Source organism: Salvelinus sp. IW2-2015, linkage group LG16 (assembly GCF_002910315.2).
Source record: "Salvelinus sp. IW2-2015 linkage group LG16, ASM291031v2, whole genome shotgun sequence".
NCBI lineage: Eukaryota > Metazoa > Chordata > Actinopteri > Salmoniformes > Salmonidae > Salvelinus > Salvelinus sp. IW2-2015.
Window position 1 is genome coordinate 5,174,354 of NC_036856.1, and position 22,931 is coordinate 5,197,284.

At 43.8% G+C, this 22,931-nt stretch overlaps 1 protein-coding gene across 1 annotated transcript in view; it reads left to right on the forward strand.

The window, feature by feature from the left end:
- The first annotated feature begins 251 nt into the window (after nt 1–251).
- p3h2 (prolyl 3-hydroxylase 2) overlaps nt 252–22,931 on the forward strand; it is a 94,072-nt gene continuing 71,392 nt past the window's right edge. Inside the window, 1 exon segment of the mRNA XM_024004193.2 lies at nt 252–922. Coding sequence (XP_023859961.1) covers nt 506–922 — 417 coding nt within the window. The 5' untranslated portion in view covers nt 252–505.

Consider the following 22,931-nt stretch of genomic DNA (forward strand, 5'->3'; position numbering starts at 1 on the left):
CATCCAGATAGGATTTATACTTTTTCTTGTGAAGTAGCCTAGCCTATAGATTTAGGCTGATTGTTGCTATGATACAACTGTTATTCGTGTAGTGCCATAGCGCAATTCATAAACGTAGTAGCTTTACAATTGTGTCTAATGACACGGCAAATATCATAAGAACTCAGTGAGATGTTATGACCATTCATTTCATAGCAGAGGGGGAGGAGTTAGTGTGTGTGTGTGTGTGTGTGTGTGTGTGTGTGTGTGTGAGGGGGGTCATTACAGAAAATGTGTCCCTGACTGAAGTAGTCCAATTTCCGCCCCACCGCCGCCCGCAACATCTACCAAAGGACGCATTTAATGGGACACAAACCTTCATTTTCAACTCTTACGTGACTGTCACATTCTATCTGGACTCCGCAAGCCGCCCATGGTAATTGTATTATATGACTGAGGATTTTGTACAAACTGCAAGCTAGTGCGCGTGAGTAGTGTCCCACCAAAGATAACTAACGACAAAAAGATGGATGTGCATTTTTCCATTAGTAGTATCTTGTCAATTGTCCTTCAAGCGCTCTTGTTGTCTTCCTCATATGGTTCGTTGGAGCCCTACGACCTTTTATACAATAATGCCGTCGACGCCTTTTACAGAAGTGACTATAAAGATGTAGTGCGATACATGGAGGGAGCGCTCAGCAGCTACGCAGAGGTCCGCCAGACTAAAGTCCGATGTCGACTGAGGTGCCAGGACCAGCACCCGTTTGATTCTGTTTCCATGGACCTGCAGTTCTTTGACGTGGTTCTCCGACGATCAAATTGTCAAAACGAGTGCATTGAAGAGAAGGTTGGAACGCAGTCCATGCACAAAGTCAGCGAGGATGTCAACCAGGATTTCCAGAGACGAATCCCGTACAACTATCTTCAGTTGGCGTATCAGAAGGTAAGATGCTTTTTAGTATATCTGACAATCAACGTTTGATAGGAAAGTTCGGGATATTAGTCACCCACCTTTATTAGGCTACAGCGTATCATTCGCTGACCGACCTACAAAGGCTACTGCAATAAACTCGTGCGCAGCTGGATTTTCACAGCTGTTGCCGCTGCTGAGCAACGTGAAGCCGGCGGTGTTGCTGTTTCTGGGTCGACGCAAGAAAAGATACAATGTTACATACGTCTCTGATATAGCCTACCTACTGTATCAGTTTTTGTTGCAAATCATTTTTGGGACTTGAGCGGAACTTTGTTTCCGTTTTTCAGGTGTGTTTTCTTTCCCAGCTCTGTTATTAGCCTATGTATAGCCCTTACACAAAGGGCTATTGTAGCCAATGATAAGCAGCTTTGTGCTTCTATTTCTGTGCGTTTTAGTTCTGTGATATGTTGTGTGTCTATTGCAATATAGACCTGCGTGAAAAGGAAGCATCTCCGAGTTGTGTGCGCAGGTTCGAGGCTGAGGGAGGACAGAATTTCCATCACTCACATGAAGTGTGGTCACAAAACGTTCTATCTTTATAATTTAACGCTAACACGACGTGCTCACACACGCACATATACATCAATACCAGTGACATGCGGTGAGGTCTGATGCCGCGCTCAGAACAACTGGGACCTCGGACATCTCTGACTTCAGTGCGTTCAAGACAACTGGTAACTCCCCCAAAATTAAAACGAGCTATGACTGGGAAAATTCGTTTTGAAAGGTCATCTAACCCGGAATTGCAAATCGGTACCTTTGGCATCTTTATAAAACTCTGACTTTCTGACTTGAAGATCACTGACGTCATGATTTGACCTCGTCATTTTCCCAATGTCTTGAAACCACCATGAGGTCAGTCTTTCCGACGATAGCACTGAGATTGAAATGATCATGCGATTTTCTGGCCCTTCCTTTGAAGTGGTCTTCCATCCCTTATCACCCCGATACGCTAGAAAATCACACGTTTAAAACTGTTTCGGATGCAATATGTTAGCCACCCTGATCAGTTTACTTTTAGTTGGCAGTAAAACGGATGTAACAGCCAAAAGGCAGACTACGTGTGACGTCCGTTGGTAGGTGAGAACACTGCCTTTCCCATGCGCATTTATTATTTGAGCGCAATGAAAATGAATGGGACATATTGGGCGTTTTAGTAGATCACTTTGTCAAGTCGCCGCCTTTCAAAATGAGTTGCATTATAGGGATAAAAATGTTCGACTAGGGCCTACATGTCACATGAACTTTACCACAACCATGTGGTCAAAGGTCATGAAGTTTAAACTGCAATTTTCTACAGTTGCTCCTCACCAGCTGCAACTTGTAGCCATCACCTGCAGTGTCAACCAATCATTAGTGTTTTTGTTTGACCCACGCGAACGGGACCAAAGACTTGACTGAAACAGGAAGCAACTTTGCCTCGATGCTATGTATACAGTGTACAAAAGTATTATTGATTAAAAAAAATGTATTGATGTATTTTTCATTAGTTATTTTTCAATAATTATCACAGGGTAGGCAGACCGCATGTCACGGAACATTCTACACACATCGCCGGTTATGTAATTGGTTTAGTAATAGCCCCTCTACCAGTCTCTGCCTGCACTCATTCATAAAGTTTTCCAGACATGCCTCTGCCATTGAAGCGAAACAGGTACACACATCTGTGCACTTGTTTTCCATTTTAGAGAATTGTATGCGTTTCTACAGCCTGATGGTTTGCTGTGCCATGCCAACTGCTGGCAGCAACTGCTGAAGTGTGTTGTTGCTTTGGCTGCCAGTTACTCCTTGATTTCCAGCCCATCCCACAGAAACGAATGGTGCCTGATTGCAGGGTGCTTCTCAAACCCAGATCTGCAGCACTTTGTAWGACATTGGACTGTCTAAAAACACGTGCATACGCCTAACAACATCACAGAGCCGGTGAATGATTGTGATCTCCCCAGTAATTAAGCACTAAGAACATCGAATACAGCATCTTGATTGTGAAATAATGCCGAAATACCCACAAGTTAACAGAATCATCATCACTGCCCCAAATTGTCTCGATTAGCTTAGGCCCTATAGCTTTGACACTGAGATCAACTTTTTCCTCAGAGCTCTTAGATTTTACTGTGCTGCTGGCAGATGGGTGTGGGAACAATGAGAATATCTATTTGAATTGTAGAAGAAATATCCTTTTCTTTTTTATAGGCTCAAGTGCCCAGTTAATCGTTCACATACCCTAATGGCAGTAATCGGGGCGACCCGACCAAATTAACATAGAATTGTTAGTTATAGATCTATCATTCCCATTGAAAGCAAGTCTAAGAAGCGGTATATCTTTTCTATATGCGCTGTTTCTATGTTTCCCATTATTTCTTTGAATTTTTGCGTATTTTACCCCAGCTTAAAACAGCTGGAAATACAATATGTTTGGTTATTGAAAATATATTTCACGGCCTCCCTAGTGGCGCAGCGGTCTACGGCACTGCATCGCAGTGCTTGAGGTGTCAGTGCATACCCAGGTTCGATCCCAGGCTGTGTCATGACCTGGAGTCCCATAGTGCGGTGCACAATTGGCCCAGCGTCGTCTGGGTTAGGGGAGGGTTTGGCCCGGGGCTCTTTACTTGGTTCATTGCGCTCTAGTGACTCCTTGTGGTGGGCAGGGTGCCCGCAGGTTGACTTCAGTTGTCAGTTGAATGGTGTTTCCACCGACACATTGGTGCAGCTGGCTTCTGGGTTACGCAGGCGGATGTTAAGAAGCGCGGTTAGATGGGTCATGTTTCYGAGGACGCATGACTCGACCTTCGCCGAGCCCGTTGGGGAGTTGCAGCGATGAGATCGCAATTGGATATCATGAAATTGTGGAGAAAAGGGGGAGGTAAAAAATAATAAATTTATATATACTGTATATTTCACAGCGGTTTAGGTGGTATAATGATTCTCTACACTATGCATTGCTTGTTTTGTCACATAAACTGAAATTAGGCGAAATATTAGAATTTTTGCAACCAGCTAATGGCAAAGTGATTTCTGCATATTGAAGCTTTAAGGTCTATAATAATAGGGGTTAATGTAGGGCATGTAATTCATAATTGCATGTGTTTAGCTTTAGAAGGACAATTCTTTAGTTTGTTCCTAATTAATGCATGCATTGAGACATCCATGTCTCATTAATCCTTTACATGAACTAAATGTGTAATTGAGATGCCATCAGAAGCCTCTGATGTCCCTGAACTTTGAACTCAGGGTGGGCATTGCGGCTCATCAAAGAGCCTAGTGGACACCTGGCTACACTTCCCCACTGCCTACAGACGTATTCGTCTGTCGCCCATGTGAGTCATGGGGGATCCAATGCCAACTCGCTGACACAGGTCCCCCATCTTAGAATTGGTGGGGAAGTCACTGTCTGCTGGCATAGATGGTTCTGTTTCCCTCTTTTTTTGGATCGGCCCAATGCTTCATAGACTGGGGGGTGCTGCAGCCCATAAAATAACAATGTACAAGTCTAGACATTTGGGACAGACATCCTCTGAGGCAAGACCTTGGCCCAGCCCTGTAAATATTACTCATCTATGCTGCAAAGGGGAAATTATTTTACCACCATCTGCACAACAGAGTATGGTGGCATTATATTATGATATTTTCAAACAGAATAATAAGCAAAAGACAAAGGCAGTAACTAATAGCYCCATGGCTGTTTAATAGAGTTCCTCCTCCGTGTCTCTGCATGTTGATGTCTTTATGAACTGACTGACATGGCAGCACATCAAGGCCTAGAGGTCCTGTGTTGACCTCACAACAGGTGGGGGGGAGATCTGAGGCATTCCTATTGGTTGGCTTAATACGACTATATTGGTAAGAGCAGGCTCTGTGAATGCGTGTCGGTGTGCAGCGAGGTGCGGGCGCGTACTGGTGATTGTGAAAATAAACAACATTCCTACACTATTTAACATTCCACCTCTGGACCAAGCCTCTGGCATAATGACRCCTTTCGGCCTGGCAGAGGGGCCCATAGACACCAACACAGACACTAACTGTTCTGCCCTATTAAGGCTGGTACGTGTGTCCCCAATTCGCCCGTCATTTAGCTGAGCAAATATTTTTTTTCCTTTTGTGGCCTGTTTGCTTTGCTAAAAGGAGAGACACGCTACGCTTGTGCATGAGGTAAAGGGAGACTCTTGTACGGCCCGTGGGCCTGACCCAGGTAGACTGCAGTAGTACCTGGTGGTTGGCCAGCTTTAGGCTGGCTCCACAGCCTAAAGCCACAGCAGGATCAAAGGCCCTCAGCAGCCCCTGGACTCCCAGGACCTGGTCTCACTGGCCCCAGGGCTCGATGCTATTCCAGTTTTTTTTCTGGATCAAAAAGGGTCTTAGGTGGTGGGCATGGCAATGGGTCGGCACGGCAATGGGTCGGCACGGCAATGGGTCGGCACGGCAATGGGTCGGCACGGCAATGGGTCGGCATGGCAATGGGTCGGCACGGCTGAATTTAAGAGAACATTTTAGAGGTCCTGTCATGCCAAATAGTGTCCCCCTCTACGTCACCATGGGATTCGATAAACTATTAGCGTCCGTTGCTATATCAACAGTGTGATGACCTAATGATTAGAATTTTGGAGATCATTATAGCCTAAATTACGTTCTATTCATCATCGCTATGCAAACAAGGCTGGTTTCCAGGGCAATTTCGCTGTTTAAACAAGTTTTGTTTKGCTAATAAAATGAAAACGTTAATTTGAACTACTTTTGGGTACCTTGTTAACATTACAACATGAAAATCCATGTCTTAAACATTGCTGCGTTTCGGAAATGGCAAAGAAAACGTGTCATCTGCTTACCTTACAGGTCAGGAAGACATGCTAATTTCCACTCCATTTACATGCAAATCCATTTGATTTCTACACTGCCTTGTCTGGCTGTCATGTTTTTATTTTAACCTGCCTTGCCCTTATCTACACTGAAATAATATAATTTCAGTAGTCCTGTTATGATTTTTTTTTTTTTATCTGTCTCGCAATAGCTCATTAGTACACCCTGGTGGTGGAATATATATATCTATTGTAGGTCCTAGGATACAACAATGAATAATGCCAATAAAGCCCCTTGAATTGAATTGAATTGAATAATGTGGAATTTATAAATACCATCAAAGGATACCTTACAATAATGAACACCTTGTGAAACAGCTGTGAAAACCAACCTGGCAATATTTAAGATTTTAATACATAAACTTTGATCGTACAAAGTTTTTTTGGTACAATTGTGCCGTTCATTTATTTTCACAGATTTTTTTTTGCGCACTCCCATGGCAATCAAAGTCTAAAATACTGAATTCTGGTATGTGGAATATAGAGGAGGTGGTTGCTGTGTGGGTGGAAGGTTCTGCCTGTCACTTGTTCTCAACAGGCAGCCAGTCTCGGAAGGGGGACGTGAAGAGGGAGACTGCAAAGTCCAGGCACGGCTGCTCTCTTTGTTCTGAGTGTTTGCAGTGCTAGTGTTTTTAGTTCATCTGTGTATCTCACATATTATAAGCCCGATATGATAGAGCAAGAAAACCTTCTTAGCAGATAATGACAACATGACAACAACAGTAGCTGTAGAGGATGTAATGAAAYGTTGGAGGGTGGTTGGGAATGGAMGACATCAGATGGATCCATGTCTGAGTGTTGGGCAGAACCCCGAGGTCCTGGAGAACAGGAGCAGAGTTAGTAGTTTAAGTTTACAAAGAAAGCGTTTCAATCCCGAAAATTTGACTGTTGCACTGTTTGAAAAAATGCTTAGGCGGGCCCGTCCAAGGATTTCGATGGCTGAACAATCCCTGTAATCTCCAACCCATCTGGGAGAGGGCCACTGGTCGACCATTCTGAGGGGAGTTTGAACTGGTGTGAACCAGAGGTCCTAACCACAGTGCAGCAAGGCCCTGTAGGTGCCGTTTGTAATAGGGCTGCCTCTCTTTAAATACTTATTTCCCTTGTTGTGAAGTTTGTTTGTGGCTAGATTAGTTACTGTATTCAAGTGTTTACCATGTATTGCCAATTAACTGAAACATATTTGAAGAGACAAAGGAACAATTCAATTTGATCACTTGAACAGCTGTCTTTTTGGGGGATACGACTGGGGCCAGAGGTTATATATGGCTTTGACTAGGGCCAGATGGCACAACGGTTTAATTTATAATGAATTAATTTATTACTTGACATATGAGGATAATCTGCTTTCACAAATTCCGTCTGCCCACCATGTGACACATTGGCCTGCACGTCGCTCTGTATCTCATTGTGGACGAACTGATTTCCCATTGTTGCTTTGTTTTGGAAACTTTCCCCCCTCTCCCAGCGTGACTTTATGAATCCTGCTGTTCTTGTTCCCTGCTCTCTCTGTCCGGAATGCCTCGTATATTACACGTCTATCTCAAGACTCTACATCAGCGTTTCCCAAACTCGGTCCTCTGGACKCCAAGYYGTGCACGTTTTYGTTTTTGCKCTAACACRACACAGCTGATTCAAATGATCAAAGCTTGATGATGAGTTGATTATTTGAATCAGCTGTGTAGTGCTCGGGCCAAAACCAAAACGTGCATCCCCTGAGGTCCTGAGAACTGAGTTTGGGAAACCCTGCCACATCATGAGGACTCTAGGTCTCGTGTTATCCACTGTGAATAACTTGATGATTTTATAGCCACTCAGGAGGCTACTTGTTGTCGTTCAGCTCCAACTGTCTCCAGCGTAGATCTCCTCTGAGATCGGGACTTGGACGGGACTTCTGTTTAACTGAAACCCCTGCCTTGATCAGAGTGGATGTGTGTAAAGGGAGTTTAGGTATGGAGGGATAGGGGAGGTTCGTGACCCTAACCAATTACAAGGACTCCTTTTACACTACGCAACCGTGCATTGATCATCGTCGCGTCTGTCTCAGTCAAAGCGCTGTCACCACGCTGATACAGTTAGCTAACCAGCCAACAAGGGCAGGAGAAGGAGGAGATGTCTGTTTCTAGGAATGCTGGAGTTTGAAGCTGGGMTTTTTTTTCAAGTGGAAAAAGGTTCTCTCTCTCTCCACGACGCTTCTATTACTTATAGTACTCCAGCACAGTATGTGTCTGGCATGGGGGGAGTAGATCCTGTTATTGTCGTCTGTTACTGATAGTGGAGGATTGAAGAGCTGAGAAGAAGGAAGGGGTCGAGGGGATGACTATTATTTACACCAAACAGAGAGTCAGGGTYACTCCAGGATAGAGAGCAATTATGTCCTAGATTTATTTCCTCTGGAACCTTTCGATAAGGGATATTACTCACTGATGAAGGATAGGACCTAGGATAAAGGATAGAGGCTTAGGATAGAGACAGGGAATACATAGGGTGAGAGGCCCAGAAAAAAACCTTCTCCACTTCCTGTGTTTTGAGGGCCAGCTCTAGGCTACAGATGAAGGACATGGAGAGATAGATGTCATGTGGAACGGTGATGCAAGGCTTGGACAATTCTGATAACTTTCCTAAAATTCCCAGGTTCTAAGTAATCCAGGTTGGAGACATGGGGATTTAGGGAAAGCTGCCAGAATGTTGTCACTCTATGCAAGGCTAAAGACAGGGCTTTCTTGCCACGTCTTTCGGGAAAGGGTTTCACCCCGGAGAGGGCTGTTCTTTTTGGTGTTGTTTCTCATCTCTTTGCGACCCTTCTTAATTTGTACACGATTGAAATGTTTTAGAAAAGTGTCTCCACGTACTCTGTTGCTTTCGTCAAACCTTTCGCAGAGTCGGTAAAACTCTCCTTACGGTGCACCTTCGTTTCTGCTCATGTGCCAATCCTGAATCCTCCCCTGGTTGACTCTGAAGCATGCTATAACTAACTTCCTGCACTCTGCCCACGGTGAGCGTGGCTGGGCCTAGACAGAGTGGCACTCGGCTCTGCCAAAGACCTTCTGCATGACTACCTCTGAGCGGATAACAGCACAGCAGGAATGTGGGTGAACTTTCTCTAATGGTCCGTACTGTATTACTGCATTACACTAATGCCGCCTACCTTATTAACGATCAGAAGGCTAGGAGAAAGAAGGGAGGATGCTGAGAACGACTTCCTAGAAGACTGCCGTGTTTGCAAGGGGAGATGAGGCTGCAGACTCTGGAGAGAGAAGAAAGAGAAAGACCTGGCCAGGAAGTGGCGTTGTCAAGTGTTGACACAGTGTAAAGCCGTAATCAATCGACAGAGAGAAATTGCCCGTGCTCTTGTTTCTGAATCCAGGAACTGAGAGAAATCAAGCTTCTGCTGTTTATTTGATATCGGTTTCAGTTCCTTSCCATAGATCACAATATCCCTCGTCGTGGAAGTAAGCAGTTGGATGGAGATGCGGTAGCCTGATCCAACCAGCCAGTGATCAGAGAGCATGTCTTTCTCAGTTACTCTTGTTTTCATTAAAGAGGCATTCATCAGTTTGAGCGGAGGGCTCAGGGGTTGGCATTGACTGTGTACTGTGTGCTGTGTGAGTATGGGATGTGAATTATTGTGTGGCCTGTGAGGGAATGAACCCTTGGGTGTCTCCTTGGGAAGGATCCTGCCTGCGGGAAAAGGTGGAGTGTCTTGCCAGGCCCAGAATCTGTTAGGTTTGATTAATGACTATGTGCTGCTGAAGGTTTGGATCAGCAAACTTGTGGGACCCTCCACCTTCGCAGTTTTGACTGATCTGCTTTTGTCCCCTGTCAGTATAGCAGAATGCCTGGCTCTTTTGAATGACCAGAGGAAAAACCATGAGGGTGTGTGGTGTGCACATGCAAACATGTTGTCTACCGTTTTGCTTATCTATGTGGGTCTATGTGCATGTTCACACAAAAACAGGAAAGTGAAACTTTGGCAGCTTTGAGGATGAACTGCTGTCAGGTGTGCGAGGCCAGAGAGAACATCCATAGAGACCAAAGGGACATTTGTCTATGAACTGACAGTTTGCTGCAAATCCCACAGAGCTACGCTATGGGCCTAGAGGGAGATATCTGAGTTGGGGTTGGGGAGGAGGGGGATGATGTTGAGGGGAAAGGTGCAATAATGAGAAACGGATGAATTGACACAGTGACCAAAATCTAACTCCTGTTGTAAATATTAGTTTAGGTTTAATTCACGAATAAAATACTTGTGTCGACGTGCCCGGACATGCAAGCTAGCTAGCTAGCTAGCTAAGCAGATAGCTATGTGACCTGTTAGCAAAGATTATGTATAACTAACCCTTTCATCTGTGGTGTTATCTACCTATATTAGCTACTATGCTAGCTAGCTAGCTAGATAAACATGGTGCTAAGATATCAAATAGGAGTTATTAGCCAACGTAGCTAGCTAATGTTAGCTGGTTATCATTTTGAACATGCACCATTTTTGACAACGAGCCATCTGACTTGCGGTGTAACCACAGAGTTTCTAAACCTCTTTGGTGTAACGTTAGCAATGTACTGGTGTGCTGATCTGACCAGCCGCAATCATATCCGTAAATTGACAGTTGATAGTCGGATTAGATGATTTTCGTAATAGGTAAAGAAGGAAGTGTTTTGGAATGGCTAAATAAAGGTTGGCAATAGGGTTAGCTACCTAAGAAAATTCCTGCATGTTTATGGCCAAGAAAGATGTTCCCGTGTTCTCACTTCTCAAACTAAGTCATTCAGACAGAACGTGCATCGTTGTTAAATATTTTTTTCTACCCTCTCCTTATTAAATATAATTCACATTTATGGCTTAGTAGCAAATGTCAACGCCATTGAACTAGTTAACATAGTGGCAGTAAACAGCAGCCAGCAAGTGATATGAGTGATCGAGAGAGATGTGAAAGGGAGCGGAGTTACAGCCTCGCTCTATCCAATCGTAGCAGTGAGATCAAATTACAACCCGTCCATTTCTTGACAGATAGCCGAACTAGCCAATTTAGTTGTTTCGAATTTCGTCCTTGCACCTGAGTTTTTTAGAGATCTATTTTTAGAGATCGTCCTGACAGCTGAAAAAAAAATTATCTACAAATAAGGACGTTACGTTGGACCATTTGCATTAAATAGATGTTATTTTATTCCGTTAAACTAACAGCAGTGCCTATATGATGTCCTTCCATACAGGCGTGACATAGGGCTCACGAGTGGCGCAGCGGTCTAAGGCAAGTCCCTGGTTCAAATCCAGGCTGTATCACATCCGGCCATGATTGGGAGTCCCATAGGGCATTGCACATTTGTCCCAGCGTCGTCCGGGTTTGGCCGGCGTATGCCATCATTGTAAATAAGAATTTGATCTTAACTGACTTGCCTTGTTAAATAAAGATAAAGAAATGCTGCAGTGATGCTTCTATGCAAATGTTGTTGATCAGTAGGCTAATATAAGTCCCACATCGAAGGAAAACAGGTTGTTTTTCATCTGTAGCACCATAGACTCCACTGATCAGTCAAAATGAGCTCAATAACTCAATGCTTGCACCCACATTGAATATGCATTCACCTGTATTGTGAGTAGGCCTATGCCATCTTAACTTACCCAGTTCATCAAGAGATTTACCATTAAAATACAATTATTACCATTATGTTATGTAGTTAGGTTGGTAAAAAACAAAGTAAATTTGATTGTTTCTGGGAAATTTTGTCATCAACATTTTCAAATGTAATGATATTCGAATATCGGCCTAAAATATCGGCCGTCGGCCTCCCTGACCCCCAAAAATCGGTATCGGCCCTAAAACAAATCCGTATCGGTCATTCTCTACTACAAAAGTCAATGGAAAATATGAACCGTCTGTTCTACCGTTAAACTGTGCTTCAGCCCAGATCAAATAGAGCAAAAATACTTGGAATATCTTATCTATTCACTTCTACTACAGTGAACTGGGTCCAATTAAATGAAATGGCAGCTTTATCACAACATGTTGTAGGCCTATAGGCTATTTGGCATCACAGTCAGAAAAGCGGAGGAATTTATTCTGCCAAGGATCATGGAAATGAAATAAATAATAAGAAATAGATGCCGGTTTGAATTTATTTTTGGATTTTCGCTCTTCTCACTAACAGCAAATGATTGCGTCTTGTTATTATATTTAGCTACCTGTTTTTTTTGTTATGAATAAGAGTGTCATCATATATTCCTGCACAAGGCTACTACTAAGCTGCTTTTGCCTTCTTGCAATGCTTCAGACTTCAACCACTAGAAACTGTGGTCTGAAGTTTGCGGGAGGATAAGCACATTCTCATGTCAGGTTCAGTTTTGATCAATTCCAACCTTTTCTTTGAAAAACTGGCGCAACCATGTTTTGGGGCATATTATTGTGTGTACGCYACGTTTATAAATGAGGCCCCTGATGTGTTTAGGGTGGGAGCAACTGAGTGGGTGGGTTGGCGAAAAAGGACTTTGAAATCTAAATAAGGACGGAAATCAACCAACATCTAGATGTTATCTTCTTTCAGTAAAGCCTGGACCATTGCTTGATTGGCCCACCCAGTTAAGGAGATTAGTTTAGCTAGCTTGTACTGCCCAGTCATGCAATGAATTGAACTCTGTCCTTGTGAACTGAATTAAACTTGACTGAAGTCCTCTGTGGAAACAGAGAATCTGTGGGGCTTTTGGATGTGCCTGCGATAATATAGCAGGCGGCGGTCTGGTCCTCAGATGTCACGGCAGATCCATACGTTTCTGATTACCCAGCGCGATTCAATCAACACACTGGGGTTCGAACAACCCAGCCAGGCTGCAGGAACTGATCGGGGGTCTGTGTTGTGCAAGCCGTGTCTAATCAGACTGGGGTGCAGTAAGGCCGAACGTAATAGCGATGACAGCGATCTACGTTGTGATGCATGACTGCGTCCAATGTAGTGGCCAGAATTAGAATTGTGTGCGGCCTTTTGAGATGGCAGGCTTGTGACATGTTTACATGTCTCTTTTAATGTCTCACAATGTGCTGAATAGGGTTGAAAAATGTTGCTAACTTCCCCAGAACCCCTGTTTTTTTCCAGAAATACTGTTTTGGAGGATTCCGGTTATTCCGATCGCTCTCAGCTCTCACTCTCTCACCCCGAGACTATGAGGCTATTTCCTGGTGAAATTCAATTTGAGGTGTTGATTGTTTACCAAGAGTCTCTCTGCTGTCATTAACCCTGTGTCCCAGGGTGGCAGTATAACAAACACGTGATTGTGTGCGTGTGTGTGTGTGTGTGTGTGTGTGTGTGTGTGTGTGTGTGTGTGTGTGTGTGTGTGTGTGTGTGTGGTGTGTGTGTGTGTGTGTGTGTGGTGTGTGTGTGTGGTGTGTGTGTGTGTGTGTGTGTTTTCTGTGTGTGTGTGTGTGAAATAGAGAGACAGAGAGCAAGACACATGTGTAAGCATAAGCTAATAGCCCAAAAATACTTTATTTCTGACATGCTGAGCTTTATCAGTTTTGGGAAAATGTGAATATCCTAACAGGACCAAGAGGTTTGGACACAGAACACTTAAGCCTCTCGATGTGGAGATTTTTATAACACCACTGCCACCCCAGATTCACATTCCACATGAGGCTGGGCTTCCAAGTGATAACCTCTTCTCCACTCCTCTTCAGTGTTTATCTGGGGGGGGGTCATTTTCAAGACCCTGCGGTGACCTGGCTGCGACCCAAAGCCGACCTTCGGGGCCGGCACCATCTCCACATCTGGTTCAGATTGTGTGCCACCTCTGTGAATTACAGCTAAACACAGCTTTAACCAGCCATGATGGCTAACGGACTCCCTGCCTACTCGATTGCAGTGGTTAGGGGTTTATTTGACACACATTTGACAAAAAGTGCATCATTGTCCTCCTTCCTCCCCAGACAGCCCTGCTGAAATTTAAAGTTAAAGTCCTTAAAGTGCCAGGGTCACAACTCTTGACTTCCACTAGATTATTATGACTAAGCAAAGTGCMAAGGGAGAGTGTGTATGTTGGCGTTGTCCACCACGTTATCCTTTTATCAATGGACCCGGGACAGATGTCCTCACAGAACCTCGACTGTACATCCTGGGGCTTCCCCCAAAATTCACGGGGGAAGTGTGTCATTATCCTCACAGAAAGAGTGGGAGTTATTCCGCGAGAAGATCTCCCGCTGGCTTCCACAGCCCCCCAAGCAGATTAGCTCGGTTGATGAATGGGATGTGTGGAGAAAGTTTCGGAATTTAATAACGAGTAGTGAATTAGAACTAGGGAAATAGATGACAGTGATCTGGCAGGACGTGATGACAATAGCCGCGGTCACTTGTGTTCATGCCTTTGGAAAGTGAAGCTTTTCTTGTGCAATAAACCCGAGTAATCGCGTTGTCTTGGAATAACGCAGAGTGAGAGAATGATTGGGTCGATGAGCAATGYGCATTCTTGGTTGGGATTCAATCAAATGCCTCTGACTGCTTCCTGACAAGGTCGTAACCCTGTGAAGATCCCACACTGGGGGTTTGGGTTGGAGACGCCAGATCATTTTTGTCTTTAACTCCCCTGGCCTTTACGGAAGGAAACATGAGACTTCCCTTCTGAGGTAAAAGTGTTCCATCTCCTTCTCTTCATCTCCGATGAGTGTAACAGCTTGGAGATCAGTGTCAGGCTCTGACTTGGGCCACTCATGGTCCCTGTTTGTACAGGACTTTTTGTTGTTGTCTTAGCTGTATAAAAGACACTGAACAAGCTTAACCCCCAGGTCAACCTATCAACGTTTCCCTTATGTCAGAGTCCTGTCTTGTTAAGTGGAGTCTTTCAACTTGATGTGGAGATTCCTCATATGAATGACTCCGTTCCTGGTGAGAACAGACCGGACCAGCACAGATGACAGGACGCTGGGGCGCCCTGTGTGCTGGGAGGAGATGAGGTGTCAATGTACTGTTTGAAGAGCGGCGAAGGCGGCGTAAAATCAACGTCGGCGGCTAGCCGCTGACATCAGTGGAAGCAATGTACAGAACAAACGGCTAGATTGTGTCGTGTGCATTTGAAGTGAATGAGCAAGTCTATTCGCAGTAGTTCTTCATGATCAAGACATTGCCAGATGGATGCTGTGGTATGTACACAGCTAGAACAGACTCTGCGTGGATGTCTTCCTAGAGAACCAGGCAGCATCATCTGTTCTCTCTGTGTTTAGTACAGAAGGCTTACTTGGAGAAGGAGGGATGGGGTAACTCCTTCACACTCTCTTTAAAGTTAGACTTGACGATGTGACGTTGAAGTGAACGGCAACGTGAGTCAGTTTCCGCAACAACTAAGAACGTTTTAGCTCGAGGCTCAACTTCTCCTCTGTTTTGGGTTCCCAGGCTACCACGCTGTGAACAGCYTGAAGCGAACCCGTGCACATGCGCAGATACCATATGTGACTGTCCACCTTTAAAACCAGGCCATTGAAACCGAGTAAAACCCGTTTCAATTCTTTGCGGACTATCAGCTCAAGCATACCGCTATTCATAAACATGTGTGAAGCATTTTATTTGACATCTGTTTTTACAATGGCCCCCTGCACTTGAATTTATTGGGTCTTGGTCAGCTTTATTTGCCACGATGTCAACTTGTCATTAGGGTGCTAGTTTTCAAAGTCGGACTTACGTAAAACGCTCCGCGGGCTGTGAATTGACATGGTGGATAAGCCCTCCTCGTGTTCATTTTCAAAAGTTGTGATTTTGAGAGAAATGACTGCGACCACCACATGACACATTGGGAAGGGAAAGGGGAGACCTAGTCGGGTGCATAACTGAATGCGGTCMAACCTAAATGTGTCTTCCGCGTTTAGGTGCGAGGGGCTGCCTTAATCAACATCCATGTCATCGGCGCCTTGTGGCTCAGGGATTCAAACCAGCGACCTTTACTGGCCGGTGCCCCTGCACATTGCCTCTGTACTGGTACCCCCGTATATAGCCTCTCTATTGTTATTTTACTGCTGCAGTTTAATTATCTGTTACTCTTATTTTCAATTTTTTGGACTTATCTATTTTTTACTTGATATGTTTCTTCTTCTTAACTTCTTAAAGCATTGTTGGTTAAGGGCTTGTATGTTAGCATTTCACTGTATACCACACCTGTTGTATTCGGCGCATGTGACAAGTAAGATTTGATTTGGCCCAACGAAGTCCACATGCGCTCAATAAAAGGGAAGGCCGACATCTTCCTGGATGCCTTCACAAAGAAGTGACCATAAAGCTCTTTGGAGATGGGAAACTAAACAGAAATGTGATTCCTTGGGGAGAAATCACGAACATCGTGGCAAACCCCATTAGGGCTGAGCGATATGGCCAAATTATCATATCACAGTATTTTAAAAATGTTGATGATATTTTTATGTTTTTGAATAATAACAGTTCTAAATGTACTTTATGAGTAGTGCGTGACACTAGGCTGGCAACACATACATTCAACACATACAGTTGAAGTTTACATACACCTTAGCCAAATACATTTAAACTCAGTTTTTCACAATTCCTGACATTTAATCCTCATAACAATTCCCTGTCTTAGGTCAGTCAGGATCACCACTTTTTTTTAAAGTGTCCACCACTTTATTCTGAAATGTCAGAATAATAGTAGAGAGAATGATTTATTTCAGCTTTTATTTCTTTCATCACATTCCCAGTGGGTCAGAAGTTTACATACACTCAATTAGTATTTGGTAGCGTTGCCTCTACATTGTTTAACTTGGGTCAAACATTTCGGGTAGCCTTCCACAAGCTTCCAACAATAAGTTGCGTGAATTTTGGCCCATTCCTCCTGACAGTGCTGGTGTAACTGAGTCCGGTTTGTAGGCCTTCTTGCTCACACAGGCTCTTTCAGTTCTGCCCACACATTTTCTATTGGATTGAAGTCAGGGCTTTGTGATGGCCACTCCAATACCTTGACGTTGTTGTCCTTAAGCCATTTTGCCACAACTTTGGAAGTATGCTTGGGGTCATTGTCCATTTGGCAGACCCATTTGCGACCAAGCTTTAACTTCCTGACTGATGTCTTGAGATGTTGCTTCAATATATCCACATAATTTCCCCCCCTCATGGTGCCATCTATTTTGTGAAGTGCCCCAGTCCCTCCTGCAGCAAAGCACCCCCACAACATGATGCTGCCACCCCCGTGTTTCACGGTTGGGATGGTGTTCTTCGGCTTGCAAGCCTCCCCCTTTTTCCTCCAAACATAATGATGGTCATTATGGCCAAACAGTTCTATTTTTGTTTCATCAGACCAGAGGACATTCCTCCTAAAAGTACGATCTTTGTCCCCATGTGCAGTTGCAAACCGTAGTCTGGCTTTTTTTTCTCTTTTTTTTTTTATGGCGGTTTTGGAGCAGTGGCTTTTTCCTTGCTGAGCGGCCTTTCAGGTTATGTCGATATAGGACTCGTTTTACTGTGGATATAGATACTTTTGTACCTGTTTCCTCCAGCATCTTCACAAGGTCCTTTGCTGCTGTTCTGGGATTGATTTGCACTTTTCAAACCAAAGTACATTCATCTCTAGGAGACAGAACGCATCTGTGTTTATACTTGAGTACTATTGTTTTTACAGATGAACGTGGTACCTTCAGGCATTTGGAAATTGCTCCCAAGGATGAACCAGACTTGTGGAGGTCTATGATATTTTTCTGAGGTCTTGGCTGATTTCTTTTGATTTCCCCATGATGTCAAGCAAAGAGGCACTGAGTTTGAAGGTATGCCTTGAAATACATCCACAGGTACCCCTCCAATTGACTCAAATTATGTCAATTAGCCTATCAGAAGCTTCTAAAGCCATGCCATCATTTTCTGGAATTTTCCAATCTGTTTGAAGGCACAGTCAACTTAATGTATTTAAACTTCTGACCCACTGGAATTGTGATACGGTGAATTTTAAGTGAAATAATATGTCTGTAAACAATTGTTGGAAAAATGACTTATGTCATGCACAAAGTAGATGTCCTAACCGACTTGCCAAAACTACAGTTTGTTAACAAGAAATTTGTGGAGCGGTTGAAAAACGAGTTTTAATGACACCAACCTAAGTGTATGTAATCCTCCGACTTCAACTGTATGTATAACTTTATGATCTGGACTGCCTGTTTGTGCTCATTAGTATATTTAGTTGGCAGCCTCCATGGAAATGTACTATTCCTTGTGCTAATTGTTTTAGCATTCTAGTAATAGACGTCCAATGGGCTTTTTTTTGTGTTTTTGTGTACTAAGCCGATAATACTGTAAATCCCTGGGTGAGAGTTGGACAGTAGGACGATATGAAAATCTGGATACTGCTCAATCCTAATGTTTACATTTATGTATTGTTTTGTTTCTGAAGCTGCTTTGTTTTGTTTGGGTTCAATTTACCACAGCATTTAGATTCACTGTAACTATGCCTTGAGTAAAGAACTTCTTGAGGCTCTCAAGGCCACAGGAAGTAGGGTAATTTTTCTGTTGGAAATCCATCTCTCTCTGTCAGCACACACTCCAAAAACGTGGAAAATGTTTGTCCTAGTTTTTCACTTTGGAAAGAGATTGTTTTCCTTCTTTGGCAAGATATTGTTTAGAGTTCTCTCAGCTGTTTTTCTGGGGGTTCACCTCGTCACAGCATGTCCTCGTCTGAACAGACCTGTCAGATGTGTCTACACAGATCTGCTCTCCCTACTTCTCAGTCTTTCCATCTCAATTGGCTTGTAAGTATAGATATATATATATGTGTATATGTGTGGAAGAGATCAACCCGGCTCAACGTATTTTACTGGTTTGTGACTCAGTGATAAAGCATCCCAATAGTTAACACACAGAAACTTTATTTAAACACACTGAGGAAGATGAACATGGGGATGCGCATGGGGATGGTTCTGGAAGGTACAGAGAAAGGATATATATATTTTTTTATTGTATTTTATTTCACCTTTATTTAACCAGGTAGGCTCGTTGAGAACAAGTTCTCATTTGCAACTGCGACCTGGCCAAGATAAAGCATAGCAGTTCGACACATACAACAACACAGAGTTACACAGGGAATAAACAAAACATACAGTCAATAATACAGTAGAACAAAAGAAAACAAAAAGTCTATATACAGTGAGTGCAAATGAGGTAAGATAAGGGGGTTAAGGCAATAAATAGGCCATGGTGGCGGAGTAATTACAATATAGCAATTAAACACTGGAATGGTAGATGTGCAGAAGATGAATGTGCAAGTAGAGATACTGGGGTGCAAAGGAACAAGATAAATAAATAAATACAGTATGGGGATGAGGTAGGTAGATAGATGGGCTGTTTACAGATGGGCTATGTACAGGTGCAGTGATCTGTGAGCTGCTCTGACAGCTGATGCTTAAAGCTAGTGAGGGAGTTATGAGTCTCCAGCTTCAGAGATTTTTGCAGTTCGTTCCAGTCATTGGCAGCAGAGAACTGGAAGGAAAGACGACCAAAGGAGGAATTGGCTTTGGGGGTGTCCAGTGAGATATACCTGCTGGAGCGCGTGCTACGAGTGGGTGCTGCTATGGTGACCAGTGAGCTGAGATAAGACGGGGCTTTCCCTAGCAAAGACTTGTAGATGACCTGTAGCCAGTGGGTTTGGCGACGAGTATGAAGCGAGGGCCAACCAACGAGAGCGTACGGGTCGCAGTGGTGGGTAGTGTATGGGGCTTTGGTGACAAAACGGATGGCACTGTGATAGACTGCATCCAATTTGTTGAGTAGAGTGTTGGAGGCTATTTCATAGATGACATCACCGAAGTCGAGGATTGGTAGGATGGTCAGTTTTACGAGGGTATGTTTGGCAGCATGAATAATGAACATTCACATATAGGCTACAATAGATAGAGCAGAGTAGTGAATGAGCTATAACCATGTAATGGCACAATACGAAAGCCTCTATGATAATACATTGCAGCAATAAACAGTAAGCTATTACACAGCAATACTCCATAACAAGGACTGTGTCTAATAAGCATCTATTCAATAGCAGAGTAGGCTAATGACTAGCATGTTTGCTAACAAGGAATCAACAATGGCAGTGTAAGAAAGGAGGGTTTTTACATGACGGTAAATTACCGAAAGCAGAGCTATAATTGTTATATTAGTAATTGTTATATTACTAATATATTATTATTATATATAGATGTATACAAAGCCAAGTTAAACATCAACTACAACTTACTTGGAGGGCTAAATGTTTTTGGGGAGAACTACTGTTCCATAGAAAGCTGACATCTTAGATATTTGATGTGGTCACAGATTGGGCGGTATCCAGGCTTGGGTGGTATCCAGATTGTCATACCATCATACCGATCTTGTGCCATACCGGGATATTCCGTAATACTGGTTCTGAACACAAGGGGCGTTGTTTTCAAACCCCATTGGTACTCTGTAATCTGAAGGTTAGCAATGCTATAGGATTTTCTGAGAGGAACCCCTAAACCAAATCATTCCATGGCCAGATAGATGCTTTGAGTGATCTCTGAGCGATGTTTCTGGAATGGCTTTCTGCTTAGTTATTACCAAGAGTGAATAAATACTTATTAATGAGGTCTACATGGTAGGATGTAGTCACAAGTCAACTGTTTGAGGCTGGTTGCTAAGCAGCGATGAAACAAACAGAAGGACCAATGAGAAATCTGGTTCACTGTGTGGGGACTGCAGGCAGCTCTTCATCAGGGAGAAATGTATTGGCTGAGCTGGTGGTAAGGATTACTTCACCTTTTGCCTTGTGGCCTCGAGCAGATGGCTAACTCCTGATCAATCAATCAAATGTATTTATAAGTGCTATACAGAAACCCAAGCCTAAAACCACAAACAGAAAGCAATGCAGATGTAGAAGTACGGTGGCTAGAAAGGCAGGAAACTACTAGGAAGAAACCTAGAGAGGAACCAGGCTCTGAGGGGTGGCCAGTCCTCTTCTGGCTGTGCCGGGTAGAGATTATAAGAGTACATGTCCATTTAAGGGCAGATTGTTCTTTAAGATGTTCAAACGTTCATAGAGGACCAGCAGGGTCAAATAATAATCAGTTGTTGTAGAGGGTGCAACATGTCAGTACCTCAGGGGTAAATGTCAGTTGGCTTTTCATAGCCGAGCATGCAGAGGTCGAGACTGCAGGTGCGGTAGAGAGAGTGACGAAAACAGCAGGTCCAGGTAGCACGTCCAGTGAACAGGTCAGGGTTCCCTAGCCACAGGCAGAACAGTTGAAACTGGAGTAGCAGCATGACCAGGTGGACTGGGGACAGTCAGGAGTCATCAGGCCAGGTAGTCCTGAGGCATGATCCTAGGGCTCAGGTCCTCCTGGAGGGGAGGAAGGGAGAGAGAGAGAGATTTAGAGAGAGCATACTTAAATTCACACAGGACACCAGATAAGATAGGATAATTCCGCCAGATATAACATACTGACTCTAGCCCCCTGGCACATAGACTACTGCAGTATAGATACTGGAGACTGAGACAGGGGTGGGTCGCGGGACACTGTGGCCCTGTCTGAAGATACCCCCGGACAGGGCCAACCAGGCAGGATATAACCCCACCCACTTTGCCAAAGCATAGCCCCCACACCACTAGAGGGACATCAACAAACCATCAACTTACTACCCTGAGACAAGGCTGAGTAAAGCCCACAAATATCTCCTCCACCACACGAGCCCTCGGGGGCAGACAGCAAGGGCAGTTCGTCGCTCCAGTGCCTTGCCGTTCACCTTCGCACCACTGGGCCAGACTACACTCAATCATAGGACCTACTGAAGTGATGAGTCTTCAGTAAGGACTTAAAGGTCGAGACAGTCTCTCACATGGATAGGCAGACCATTCCATGAAAATGGAGCAAGTCCTGCCTCCAGCTGTTTACTTAGAAATTCGAGGGACAATAAGGAGGCCTGTGTCTTGTGACCTTAGTGTACGTGTAGGTATGTATGGCAGGACCAAATCGGAGAGATAGGTAGGAGCAAGCCCATGGAATGCTTTGTAGGTTAGCAGTAAAACCTTGAAATCAGCCCGAGCCTTAACAGGAAGCCAATGTAGAGAGGCTAGCACTGGAGTAATATGATCAAATGTTTTGGTTCTTCACATCTGTGAATGTGGAATGTGTTTTGTTGGTTGATTGAAAAACAAGAAAACTTAATAAAACTTTAAATTGAAAAAAAATAAAAAAGTTTTGGTTCTAGTCAGGGTTCTGGCAGCCGTGTTTAGCACTAACTGAAGTTTATTTAGTGCTTTATCCGGGTAGCCAGAGAGTAGAGCATTGCTGTAGTCTAATCTAGAAGTGACAAAAGCAAGGATTAGCTTTTCAGCATAATTTTTGGACAAAAATGTTCTGATTTTTGCAATGTTACGAAGATGGAAAAAAGTGGTGAAAAAAGTTGGGGCTTTTTTTTTGCCCACTCAGATCACACCCTGACTAAACAAAACATAAAACATACAAGCAAACTATGGTCAGGGCGTGACAGCTTCACCATGTTTCTTCAAAATGTAGAGCTGTGTGTTGTCCGCATAGCAGTGAAAGTTGACATTGTGTTTCCGAATGACATCACCAAGAGGTAGAATATATAGTGAAAACAATAGTGGTCCTAAAACGGAACCTTGAGGAACCCCGAAACTTACAATTACATCCTCACCTGTTAACAGCCCCTGTTGTGTCAATATAAGCTCCATTCTTCATTTGAGTCGTGGAAAATCACCAGAATTTTTATGTGCATAAAAACATACGAATGCGCCTGAGTTTCAGCCAATTGAATTGTAAAGGAGAAAAAATGATCAATCACATTACTTTAAATGTCAAGACAGTGCTGCCTGGAGGAACAACTATGTGCTCTTTCTCTCTCTGTATCCTCTGAGCTCACTGAAAAGGCAGTGACCTGCCTTAAGGCTACAGGCAAGCAGGTTGCCTGGGCTCAGGCTGCCTGTGGTGGGAAGCCAAGCAGAAAGCCTCTGTAATGGGAAGTCCATGCACCAAGCAAAGTCACACTCAGTATCATCTGACCTCAGATGTTGCAATATCGATCGAGTATTTTCACACACCTAGCCTACAGTATGACATGTGCCATAGGTTAGCCGGGYTTATGTGAGTGAGGAATTTGATACTTGAGGGCTTTAGGGAGAGGCTCCGGATGAAAAG